The following is a 14,504-nucleotide window of genomic DNA, read 5'->3' as shown; positions in this document are numbered from 1 at the left end:
AGTAACAAGTTTGTGGAAGATAAATTTATCCAAATTTGTTTAAACTCAGTAAGTACTAGCAAAATCAATAAAAAAAAAAAAAAAAAAAACGGAACCAAAGAAAAATAAATAAAATCATTTTGGTGTTTAACTCGTTTCATTAAAAATATCACCGCCGCTGCTGCTGCTGCTGCTGATGATGATGATAATAATAATAATAATAATAATAATAATAATAATAATAATAATAATGTTGTAAGTCGACCCAAAGATTATGCATATCGGAAAAGGATGAAAGAGCTATGATGCATGTCCAGTGACTACTATACGACAGAATAAAGACTTGCAGACCAAACTTATTCTCAAGAAAGGTTGGCTTTCAAATCTAGAACTAATGGAATCACAACAAAAGACAAATGATAGATCAGTCCAAGAAAAACCTCACCCTGGAACCTCACCCATAGAAACTCCAGATGTGGAAGGCTGACAAAACTCAGATACAAGAAACATGGAGACTGAGACCTTTGAAACAACGGAATTTAATGAGAATGAAACAGTTGAAGTAGAAAACATCATACATCTTCTGAACAAAGAAAAAACAAAGCTGTCAATCCTTAAGGAATCAAAGTAGAAGAAATTAAAAGTTCATGAATTAATTAAATTAAAAGCAGAAACTGAAAAGATGAAAAAGCTCCTCCCAACTTCACAACAGATAATATTACAGATTTACACAATTTAATTTACACAGATGCCAAGACAGTAAGTATGAAGGTTCAAGCAAAAAAAAAAAAATACAAGGAAAGAAAATGAACCGACAAAACCTGGATGGAAACTGAGGCTGGAAACCCAGATCAATAAACTTAAAAAAGAAATAAAGTGATAAACAAGATAAAAACTACTAGAAGAGAATGAAAAATATAAATGTGACTAGCAGGGAGAGGTCTAACAAGAACAGGGAGAATCGAAGCAAAACATAGTAGCTAAGGAAGGGAGATTAAGACAATACCGATACAAATCTGAACAGTGCAAGCACAGTAGGACTTTTAAAAATAATTAAAGCTAACTTTACCAGAATGTAAATGAAAGAAAAGCCAACCAGAACAACCTGATGAACTCACAACATTTGTGCCCCTGACTAATGCAACAAGCGGCAAAATCCTACCCCTTCATTATTGAGGTCCCTTAATGCCATTATTGAGGTCCCTTAATTTGTTTATTTTTACTGAATGCTAATAGTTTCTTTCTTCCCTGATTGTACTAACTTGCACAAGTTAAAATATGATATGAATAGATATCTCGCTGCTTAGTCGTCTGCTAGACATGATATAAAATAGTATCCCCTTTATGTCCAAGAGGCAATATTTTTGATTGGGGGAAAAAGATTTTAAAAATGTGTTTACGAATATTTATCGTCCGTCTTTGTATCATGAAGATTTTTATCAACAGGATGCCATTGATATCAAAGGCAGACACGATTTAATGCCTCTGCTTGACCACTTATCATTCAAATTTCCGATCAGATTTTTGAATAAAATAAAAACACAAAGTAAAATAGAAATATTTTTTATTGTGGAAAAGACTTTTATGAGTGTACAAACATTTTAGAAAAAATATGAATAATATATTTGTTTATTTGTACTGAACATTAAAATTTATTTGTTAATTTGTATTGCATGTTAAAATTTATTTGTTTTTTGTATTGAATATTAAAATTTATTTGTTTTTTTATACTGGGTGTTGATATTTATTTGTTATTTATACTGAATGTTAAAATTTATTATTTCATTTTACTAAATTTTGAAATATATTTATTAATTTGTACTAAATGTTGAAATATATTTATTAATTTGTACTGAATGTAAAAAATTATTTGTTTATTTTTACTGAATGCTAAAATGTATTTGTTAATTTCAATGTTTATGTATTATGTTAAAATATCCGATAAAAGCCAGTTCCGGTTTCATTTTTAGTAAATTCTCTCCCTTTCTTTCTACAAACATTCATCAGTTGCAGAACTTTTGAGATGAAGATTGATTGGTATTATCGTGTTTATTCAAACTAATGTTCTAATCGTGGATGTTATTATCACAGCATTTTGACCTATTTCGGATGTCTTGGAATTCTGTTCAGATTATCGAGTTCAACAGAAATATTCCAAAGTTCAAAAAGATGCACCTGCTTGAGGTCGGAGGTTAAATGGTCTGCAATGATGTAAGAATAACAACGAAAATGAGAACAATAATTTTTAATAATTCAAACAATACAAACATTCATCAGATAATCTTTGGAGGTGCAAAGTGTGTAAGTTGTTTATCTTTAACAACATCAAGATGGAAACATTATGGAAGCAAGTAAAGTGATTACCATTTTCATTTGCCTAGGAGCAAAATGTAGTATCTCTTCTGATATTACTCATCTTTTTTATCCTTTGCATATAAATAACAAATGCTTCTAGACTGAGGCAATTTTAATTTTTGTCCTGATCCAGACTGCCGCTTTTGTGAAAGCTGAGTTTTCCTCCATTAAAAACCAACCTTGTGTCTAATTGTGTCTTTGTATAGATGCAAGTAAATAGGGATTTCTAGTTTCCAGTTTCCTCTATTTCCTTTTCAATCAGGATTTCATCGGAGTCGAATAGGGGTTTGTCTTGCACAATCTGTAGTACAAAAGAATTACTTGCCAATTCTTTACCTATGCAACAAGAGAAGTAATGTTAGAATTTTAGTGAAATTGATCATAGCAGTAAAATACATCATTTTGCTCATATTATTGAATTGTTCGGTCGGCTCTTCTCATCTTGCATGTAATTCACACAACCTTTCTTTCAGATTATAACATAAAAATCTTCCTAATATCAATAAATACATGTCATAAACCGCTACCATTAGTAATCGATCTTAGTTCTTACTATTGATTGGTGCTCATCTTTTTTTATTAACTCTTATGCTTAAGTAGCTCTTGGCCTTGGTAAGTAATAACTCATATATATATATATATTCATCATATATATTGGTAAGTAATAACTCATATATATATATATATATATATATATATTCATCATATATATATATATATATATATATATTCATCATATATATATATATATATATATTCATATTCATATATGTCAATGTGATTAAATCTATCCATCTATATTTATTTATACCTGTGTAAGATTTGTTGGAGAAACCCCCCAAAAGTGTTCAATTATAAAAACAATATCAATGTTAGTATTTCATATTTATTTATTTATATTTGTGTCATAGAAGATCAGAAAAAACATCGGTACTGTCGTTTTCAAATCCAACACAAAAGAGATCCAGCCTCTGTTATCCTATGTTTGACTCTCTTCAGCCTCTTCAGACAGATATAAACAGAGGCTGAAAAGAGGCTGACATAGGCGATCAGACACCGGTTTCATTTGTTCTGGATTTGAAACTGATGTTATCGATGTTTTCTGATCTTCTATAAGACATATATATATATATATATATATATATATATATATATATATATATATATATATATATATATATATATATATGTGTGTGTTTTAATTCAGAACTTTTTAAAATCCTTCAATTCCGTGGCCATTGTGTTATATTTCTGACATAATTGCATTGGGAAACGATAATCGACATAAGAGTGGAGTTGTTCATCAGATGTTGATTCCTGCATACATTCCTTTTCACGTTTCTTCCTAAAAAAGATATTGAAACAGAATATAAAAATTAAACATAAACTAAACAATTGGCGATTGCAGATAATTATTTGGATATTCTGACTTTTGATTGGATAAACAAGTCACGTGACTATCTCCATATTCGAAGCACACTGGTTGTCTTGAATGTGTGTTTTGGGTCATTGTCATGCTGAAATACTGCTCTGCGACCCAGTTTCTGGAGTGAGTAGATTTCAACTTCCTCAATAGTCTTTCCATCAACAATTATTGGCAACTTGGCAGCTTCCTAAGATACATGTTGAGGCAAACCGGAGTGGATGTCGTTTAGAATGTCATTTAGTTCCTAAGGACAGTGTGCCATTAGTACGATATCATCAGCAAATATGAGATGTGACATGTTCGCCAACGATCTTGACTCCTCTACCCCCCTACTTAATATGACTGATTATCGCATCCTGGAGGCAGTGTGTGACGAGTTTTAGCAAGATGTTGTCACCTTATCCTGCTCCCCTATCCAGCTTCATCTTGTTGCTGTCACGATGGAGCTTAATGTATATAATCAATTCTTAATACTGTACAGGTCTTTCATCAAAGTGATGTATGTAGAGCGAACTCCTTGATTCTCAAAGGGCAATGAACAGCTGATCAAACTCTATAGAGTCGAAAGCCTTTTCGTAATCCACAAAGGCAAAGCACAGTGGGATCTTGTATTCATTGACTTTCTTTTGCAGTTGACTAACCGCCTGGATATGTTTGATGTAAATTGCTCTGAAAATATTGCAGCATTAAGAATTCTTTTTCAAATTCAATTCATAAAGGATAAAAATTACTACCGGAACAGTAGTAGGAACTCGCTATGAAGCAAGCGAACAACAGAAGATGTTGTATTTGAGAGAAACAGCTTTCCTTGTAGGCTTGTATATACTGAAGTTTATTAGCTGTTTTCTTTTGGATAAAGTTAATGTCAAGGGAGAGACAAAGCGCCTTTCTAGGGCTTTCCTTGTCTAAGTTTTATAAGATGGTGCTTTTAGGGAGGTGTTTCATAGCATATCTTTTAAAACTTTATATAGTCATGTTTGGGGTATTTCGTCTTATAGATAATATTGGGTCATCAGGAGAGAATACGCACCGTTTCGGGGCCTTCCTCTGCGGCTTGTTCGCGTATCGCCCCCATCACTGATGTGAGACCCAATTATTTGCTAAATACCATTAAAAGAAAAGACGTCTGATAATTAAACGGCTCTTGTTACGAGCAACGGCTTTGCGCATGTCGTTCAATGTTCAAAGGCAACGTCTGAGATATTTGTTAGGACACGCACATATCGAAGAAAATAATGATAATATCAATAATAATAAACAATAATAATAACAACAATAATAATAAAAGTACTATATATGTATATATATATATATATATATGTATATAACCAAAGATATATATAACATTAATAAAAAAATACATAAACACATAAAAATACATACATAAACACATGTATGCATAAACACATAAAAAAAGATAAATCTACTCACAATAATTACACTGTAGACCCTTGTGAATATATCATGCAGTATTCCTTTTAGCCTACATTGTAACATACTCTTCACGAGTCAGCTCTCTTTTTGGGCCTTCATATTTCTCCATCTTGTATTGGTGTTGCTTCTCATAGGGTGCTGTCAATTTAATCAAGACGAGTTTTTTTTCCTTGTTAATGATGAAAGAACAATGTCTGGCCGTTGACCCTTTCATTTTATAATTTTTGGATAATTACTTTGCCAGCTAGGGAGATCTGTGGCGACTATCCACTCATTATTGATTCCAAGAATATTTAGGCTCTGTACTAGCAATGGGCTAGTTATACGTTTTGATCCGATTCACTTTTCCTACCTCAGCAAAAAAACATGTGGCTTATGATAGCTGCTTCGGGCTTCACATGATTATTTATTGTTGTGGTCAGTTCTTCCAATACTCTGTTGTGCCGCCACATATATCGCCAATTAGCAAGGGCCATTCTGCAGGAACTAAGAACATGTTCCATAGTCTGAGTCTTTACTTTGCATAAAGGACAGGTTGGATCATCCTCCTTCTTCCGTTTGGCAAGGTTAGTCATTGATGGAAGCATGTCGTAAGTTGAGCGTATTATGAAACTCAACCTTAGCGGCGACATTTGCCAGATGTCATTCCACTTAATGGATCTTTGCATAACTTCTTCCCAGTTTGTCCATTGTCCCTGCTGTGACTGTTGAATGGATTTTACGAGTCTTTTGCCTTCCTCCTTCCTCCTTATTTCCTGGATGACCAGATCTCGGCGCTCTTTGGTTGTAGCCGTAGACCATCTTTGAATGCTGGTCATTCGCAGTCCAGATATCCCTGTCTGAGTCAGCCCAATGACTTCTTTGAAGGCTAGGTTTTCTTTCGCTCATTTATAGCATCTCGGACTTTCCATTTCCTTCCTGTTTTAAGAGAGGGTTGTACTGTCTTTACAACAGTGTCGTTGGAATTGTCCAACATCATCTGGAATCTGACTTTTCCTGCTTTGAACTCCTCTGCAATAGACTTGAACGGAAATTTTAGTTTTGATTGTTTGCTATATAGAGCAACATTTGATAATCCTGGAGGTAAACTTTTTTTGCTAGAATATCTTGTCCTTTTCTTTTCCAGTTTAAAAAAATAGTCTTTTACTTTTCCATGTTTAAGCTTGACCATATTACTTTTCATGCTCGCATTTATATATATATATATATATATATATATATATATATATATATATATATATATATATGATTTCCCATATAGATAGGATTCCAAAAATAATAGACTATTTTCGATTTTGAGTATCGACAATAGAAAATATGAATCCATAAATAACACTAGTTACCTTAAATATATTACTGTGCCGACAGCGATCAGAATTATAACGAGAATTGCTGCACTGCATCCGATGGCCACAAAGATCCACTTCTGCTTAGGATCGTCAGGTCCTGAAAATATCAACAATAAAACAAATTAAAATTCATGGAGTTAAAAGGTGTTTACTTCATGAATGCCAAGCCCATAGTTCAACACTCACACATGTAAGTTAAAACAGATCAAACCTATATTTTATAAACGTCAGTGTTAGAATATTAGTATGACTTTAAAAAAAGGACTTAGAGGTGTGTTATTAAAAAATGATAATGAGGATGTTGTAGGCCAAAGGAAATGTTTTTAGAATTTATTTTTGTCTACTCATAATTCGTGAGTTTGATTTTTATACTTTCGTATAATTTTACTTCTTTTAAATTGTTTTAAATATTATTTGGGACATTCCCCCGTCGGAGGAAACATCGCTCGTGGAATTGAGAGCTAAAAAACAAAATAAGGGAAGCGAGAGTTACGATACTAGCGAAAGTACCCCCAAGTTCATAATTCATGAGTGATTTTGTTTGATTTTTATACTTTCGTATAATTTTACTTCTTTTAAATTGTTTTAAATATTATTTGGGACATTCTTTTGAAGAGGATTTTTTGGTTAATTTATTGGTTAACCTATCTATGCATGGCTATTTTTTAAATGAAAACCGCTTTAAACAAGGCTGAATCTACTTAATGTAAGGAGCTAAAAATAAAAAAATATAACTTTAAAAACAAAAACTAGCTAACGATAATTGTAGATTCTGGTACAGAAAATGGAAATTCTTCCTCCTTCGTCAGAAACATCGCTCGTGGAATTGAGAGCTAAAAAAAAAAAAGTAAAATAAGGGAAGCGAGAGTTACGATACTAGCGAAAGTACCCCCAAGTTCCATTTTCTACTCTCCAAAATTGGTATTTATTTCTTGTCAGGAATTAACAGAAGAATGCAAGCATCGACTCCCTGATGTACTGACAACCGACGCTTTTAATTAGCATGTGGTTTCGTCAATCTTATCTATGCAAACGTCGGTGCTCCAGACATACTTTAAGAGTATCTGTTCACTGACTTGTATGGTATCTTTCACGTTGTTGTGGAAGCCAAAATCAGTTGGGGTATTTTTTTTTCATAATTAATACAGATGGACGTTTTTCAGTTGACTTTTCGTTTTTGAGTCTCAGCTGAAAGTTAACACTATTTGCAGGAATCGTAGCCGGGAATTGTAGTTGGGTATTTTGAAAATTAATTCCAGTCAAATGCTTTCAGCTGAGCCACCCCATCTCTAGCCACAACAAGCTCTAACACCTGTCTCATCACAATGTGGCATCCATGTATTTTAATGGGATGTTCTCTGATTCATAGTACTTATGCATCCTCGACGTACATACTCCTGACTAACCCGATAAACAGAAAAATCAAACTCCTTTGCTGTTGAGGTCACTAGACGTTGGAAAGGCGTCTACTCTGATAATTTCTTCCCTCGGATTGCTAGACTTTATAATTCCATCCCTGTTTCCTGCTTCTGTGGTTGTACTACCCTGCAGGTTTAAATATAAATAAATGTTTTTCTGCTCAAATTCCCACAGTCTTCTGTTAGACATGATCCCAAATAGATCACTTGGTCCAAGAGGCAATATATATATATATATATATATGTATGTATATATATACATATATATATATATAGTAATTTATAAAATATATATGGCGATTAAGCTACACTGAATATTCTGCGTTTCATCCACTATAGGATTCGTCAGGCTTATGCTCGAATTCTGTGGTTGCTTCTTGTTTTTATATATGTTGAGGATTTCTAGTTAGCCAATCAGCTTTCTAGTATCCACCACGCCCCTTCCTATCAGCCAATGGGCATGCATTTTATCGAACAAAGGATCTGTTTTAGAACTAGGTTAGTGGTTTGAGGTAGACGTTTTCCTTCCTTTTTTATATATATATATAAATATACCTATGTGTACACACATACATGCACATATATATACATATATATACATATATATACATATATATATATATACATATATGTGTGATCGTTTATGTATATTCATGTTTATTTAATTTATTTATTTGTTTGTTTTCTATTGTTATTGTTAGTTTTAAAGCTATTTTGTATCGCTATCTTAGAGTAAGTTTTATTTTGTGAACACAGTTGTTTGCTATTTCTCGTCCACAGTTTAATAGATTTTGAGGTTCCTTCAAGTACAGGATAGCAAAATTTTCATGGAGGCATAATTTACATGGGTCGTCTAAATGTCTGCACGTGGTAGCTTGTCTCATTATTTTCCATTCGACTACCGGCGAATGTCCGCTTCCTTTGAGTTCCCAGTATTTATTCGCTAGTGTTGTTTTTATACGGTGTTTTTTTTTATTTTTGAATGTACTTTTGTGGTCATAGTATCGGGTTTTGAAATCTAAGGAAGTCATGCCTATGTAATATTTGTTGTTATTCGGGTTTTCTTTCGCAAATATTGTTGCTTGATAAACTACACTTTTTCTTAGACATTTATTTTGGACTGAGCAAAGTGTGCGGTGTCTACAATTGCATTTATCTTGTTCGGTGTTAGTATTTTTATTTATGGTATGGCTGTTCCTGTCTGGGGTTAGTTTGTTATTATTATTATTATTATTATTATTATTATTATTAATGTTATTATTATTTCTGCTAGTGTTGGTTTTATTTCTGTCATGGTGTCTACTTTTTATTGTTTATTTTGTTGTTGTTTACATTGTTTTCATTTAGTATTTTGTTATTATGTGCTTTAATTATCATCTCTAAATTTTCGCAACAACTGTAAGATAACTTCAAGGTATTTTTATTGAAGATTTTGTGTAAGGGGTTGGTTGCGGGAAAGTGTTTTTCAATAAGATCTAGAAATTTCTTGCCAAGTTTTGTTTTTAACATTTGATTATATGGGGCCGTATACCAAATTATAGTTCTTTTTCTTCTATTTTTAATTTTATTATAGTTGTTGGTGTTTTGTTGCTTATATTTGATATCGATATTTTTTATCCACTATTTTTAGGGCTGTTTTGTAGATATTGGTTGACCTGTTAAAGGCATTTTCATCGCTTGAGTTATTACTGAGTCTACTTACGATCGAGTTAGGAATGTGTTTTATAATTGATGGTGGGTGGTTGGACTTGGGGTTTACGTAAATTGGAGTAGCGTTATCTTTTAAGTATGGTTCATATGTGTTTTTATCTAAGTTTAACGTGACGTCCAGGAAGTTTGTTATTTTTATGTTAGCTGATACGTCCGCTTTTAGGCCTAATTTTTTAATTTCTTTGTGTATGATTTTCATAAAGTTTTCTCCCTTGACTTTGTTGGAGTTTTTTATTATAGCTAGTCCGTCATCTCTATATAGGCCGATATCCGTAGTATCGAATATGCTTGTGAGAGTATATAGAATGAATAATCCCACAAGATCTGATGCCTCTGCAGAGTCTCTGGCACCCATCGCCAAATCGAACGAATTTTTCATTTTAGTTTTTATCCATTGGTTATTGTTATTTATTAGAACTGATTTTCTACATGTTTTAATGATGTTAATTTCTTCTGAGGATATATCAGTGTATGCCTCGGCAAATTCTAGGGCAATGTTAAAAGTTCTTCGGATATCTAGGGATAAAAGTCTATGATGTCAAACTGTATGAACGTACATTTATCTTTGTTTTCTATATTTTTAAACCAGGTGATTGCTTCGGTAGTATTTGTCCACTGGTTTAGTTCTAGGTCCTTTTGATTTGTTTGTTTACTCTAGAAAGTATAGTTTTGCTAATTCTACCTATTTCTGGTTTAGTTGGGTTTATCAGGCGGGTGCTGGGATTATTATTAAAGTCCCATTTGTGGTCTTTAAGCAGAATGTATGACTCTCTAGGTTTCAATTTGCCAACTTAATCGCTAATTTTTAGTTCATCGGTAATTTGTTTACTTTCAGTATTTATTATATCTATGTAGTCGGATTCGTTTGTGCCTAGTTTTTGTAGTTTTTTGTAATGTTTTTTTGTGATTAGTTTGTTATATTCTTGCTTATCTATTTTATAAAAGTTTCTGGTTTTATCTGCTTTTACAAAGATTTTATTAGAGTTGTTTATGTTTCTAACGATTTTGTGCAGTTTCCCTTGGAAATTGTTAGGTTGATTGTGGAATTCTAGGTTTTTAATTACGTTTAAAAGGTCATTTTCAAAGTTTATCAAAAGGTCTACTGTTTTCGCATTTTTAAGGGTTTTAAAACCATAGGATTCCTTTTTGTTTACGTTTTCATTTTTAAGGAAGAAATTTGCTCGCCATCGCATTCGGCGTATTAGTTCATCTGTTTTTTTTTTGATCAATTTAATAATATAGCTATGCTTTCTGGGTGTGGGGATGTTTTTAGCGATGTTTCGAAATTAACTCTTTCCATATCTATTTTTAATGTGGTGAAATAAATTCTTTTGAGAGTGCTCGACTGTTTTAGGAGCTAAGTATAACTACTTCATTTACTCAGATAAATTTAATATAGGAAAGTATAGATTTATGCGTAAACTTTAAGTATTTACTTCAAAAGTGCTCAATACGTAGGTAGAGCTAGTTTGTAATTTATAAAATATATATGGCGATTAAGCTACACTGAACATTCTGCGTTTCATCCACTATAGGATTCGTCAGGCTTATGCTCGAATTCTGTGGTTGCTTCTTGTTTTTATATATGTTGAGGATTTCTAGTTAGCCAATCAGCTTTCTAGTATCCACCACGCCCCTTCCTATCAGCCAATGGGCATGCATTTTATCGAACAAAGGATCTGTTTTAGAACAAGGTTAGTGGTTTGAGGTAGACGTTTTCCTTCCTTTTTTATATATATATATATTAATATACCTATGTGTACACACATACATGCACATATATATACATATATATATACATATATGTGTGGTCGTTTATGTATATTCATGTTTATTTAATTTATTTATTTGTTTGTTTTCTATTGTTATTGTTAGTTTTAAAGCTATTTTGTATCGCTATCTTAGAGTAAGTTTTATTTTGTGAACACAGTTGTTTGCTATTTCTCGTCCACAGTTTAATAGATTTTGAGGTTCCTTCAAGTACAGGATAGCAAAATTTTCATGGAGGCATAATTTACATGGGTCGTCTAAATGTCTGCACGTGGTAGCTTGTCTCATTATTTTCCATTCGACTACCGGCGAATGTCCGCTTCCTTTGAGTTCCCAGTATTTATTCGCTAGTGTTGTTTTTATACGGTGGTTTTTTTTTTTATTTTTGAATGTACTTTTGTGGTCATAGTATCGGGTTTTGAAATCTAAGGAAGTCATGCCTATGTAATATTTCTTGTTATTCGGGTTTTCTTTCGCAAATATTGTTGCTTGATAAACTACACTTTTTCTTAGACATTTATTTTGATGAAACGCAGAATATTCAGTGTAGCTTAATCGTCATATATATTTTATAAATTACTAACTAGCTCTACCTACGTATCGAGCACTTTTTAAGTAAATACTTAAAGTTTACGCATAAATCTATTCTTTCGTATATTAAATTTATGTGAGTAAATGAAGTAGTTATATATATATATATGTATATATATCTATATATATATTTAGTAATGTGATTGACAATTTAAAATTCAAATTAGAATTAAACATTAAAAATCTGTTTCATAAGAAGGAACAACAACAAAGGCAATAATTTGTATGATCGTTTCGGAAAAAAAACGTTTTTATTGTGATAGACATTAAGCCACGAACAATAATTTTGACATATAGTATTTTTTAAACAAAGTCTCCTCATCAGCAAAAATATTGGGTGGGTGTTTTTATATATGTAAAAGACACCATAAATAAACCTAGCATTTTTAAGTAAGGCAGATGTATCTGGAAAAAATTAAAATATAAAGGAAAATATTTATTTGATAAGCAAATTAATATGGGTTGAGGATAGAAAATCAAAATAGAATAAAATTATAAATCTGAATTTTGTTTGAATATAAGGTTATAATAATATATTTTTAATAAAAGTTAAGAATTATATATATATATATATATATATATATATGTATATATATATATATATATATATATATATATATTTACCTTTTGATTCTTCGCCTTTCGAAAACCGTAATTATCGTCAAAGCATTCATTTGAATGTTGATTGTAGCTTATAAACGCATGAAATGTTGAATTTTCAAAAAGAACGCCAATGGAAAATTTTATATCGGTTAGAATATGTTTGTAAACGCTTAATTTCAAATTAAGCAAATATTTTTGTAAAAAGGGGGGGGGAAATGATCTTATTTCTCTAATTAAATAATCAAAGGGAGATAATTAGTGCTTATTCTATTTATATTATAATCTATTTGGAACTTATTGAATTTAGTATTTAATAATTTATTTATTTATAAATATATATTTAAATAATATACAATAATGGTACATATATCAGATAAACTAATATTAATAATATTGATGATCCAAATTTTTATTAATAAGGGTATTAAGGTAAAATTAAATTTCAAAATTGAATATTAATAAGTAACATTTTTAATGACTTATGGTGGTTTATATTTGTTAAATTTAAACCAACGTTTATGACTGCATGCGGAAATAAGTTCCTCTCTTGAATTTAGGAGGTTCTATTTTTGATATCGTCATATTTTAAAATCTTTAGGGTCTCTTGTGTACAAAGTGTACAGAATCTATCTCCTGGTGTATATGCTTTATATGATCCTATTATTTGGCATTTCAAATTGAATGAAATATTTTTATCTTTGATTCGCCAAATATGCTTGGATAGGGTGGTTTGGTTCAACAGGGAGTGGTTTTTAAAGGAATGTTTATGGGTTGAAATTCTATGCTTAATAAGTCAAGATGTGGAACCAAAGAAGATTGCGTCTTGTTTAATGTAATTATTTTCAGGTAGATTAGTGGTTGCATTGGTATGTGGTGGGTTGGTCTGTATTTGATTGATAGATTGGTTAAAGTTGGTGTAGTTATTTAATCGGGTGGTCGAGTTATGGTTGCTGTTAAATTCATTTAAATTTGGGGTTTGTGATACTGTGCAGCTATAGACTACATTGTTTTTATTTTGCATGAGCCTTGTAGAGGGCATCTATTTTTTCTTCTACAGTTACAGCCTGCTATATTTTGTATATTTGTATTTTGTATCTTATTAATTTTTTATTGTTAGAACTAATTATTTTTTGATGGTGGTTTGGCATAGTTGAGTAACACACTTTGATTGTGTTCTTATTAAAGATTTTACTGCATCTATGAGGGGCTTTAAAGTTTTTATCCAATATTTTAAAGAATTCTCTGGCTATGTTTGTCTCAAGACTTTTGGAATATGGAGGTTTGAACCATAGGGTCTCCCTATGTCTGTTTTTACGTTTACTGGTTTTAGTTTGCTGTTTATTTGTGTTTGTATCTAATACTTTCGGTTTGATTTGGCTTTGCCTTGCTTTTTGGTCATTTTTTAACTCGTATATGGGATGACATGGACATATTATAGGTTATTATGAGGGGATGATTTAAAAAAAAAGCAATCCCCTCACTGTAGAAAAGTGCCCAGTTGAGGCTGAAAGAATTAACGTTTTTAGCAAATCTTTCGCTATTTGTCGTCCAAAGGGTCGTGCTTCAAAATGATTACCGATTTCGCGAAAATCCATCGCTTCTGTCGAAAGTTTTATACATACATACATACATACATACATACATACATACATTTAGACAGACAAAAAAGATTTATATTATAGATATTTTTTTTTACTTATTTTTGCAATGAATATGCAATATCATTGTAAAATATTTTTGACTCCTGATGGGGGTAGTTATTTATTTGCCGCCTACCTCGGCAAAATGTGGCATAAGGCCGGAAAGTAGGGACCCAGCAGGCTCCCTAAATGAGGGGCACTCCTGCAATTGAAAAAATTGCTTGAGTAA

General features: G+C 31.7%; 1 protein-coding gene across 1 annotated transcript; it reads right to left on the bottom strand.

Annotated features, from left to right (window-relative positions):
- Positions 1 to 5,547: 5,547 nt before the first annotated feature.
- LOC145266642 (uncharacterized) lies at positions 5,548 to 6,012 on the bottom strand. The gene has a single exon (XM_080122567.1). The coding sequence runs from the start codon at positions 6,010 to 6,012 to the stop codon at positions 5,548 to 5,550; it is 465 nt and encodes a 154-aa protein (XP_079978693.1).
- Positions 6,013 to 14,504: the final 8,492 nt, after the last annotated feature.

This window comes from Euprymna scolopes, chromosome 41, assembly GCF_053919585.1.
Source record: "Euprymna scolopes isolate OS-2025 chromosome 41, ASM5391958v1, whole genome shotgun sequence".
Taxonomy (NCBI): Eukaryota; Metazoa; Mollusca; class Cephalopoda; order Sepiida; family Sepiolidae; genus Euprymna; species Euprymna scolopes.
This window is presented reverse-complemented; position numbering and strand designations above follow the sequence as displayed.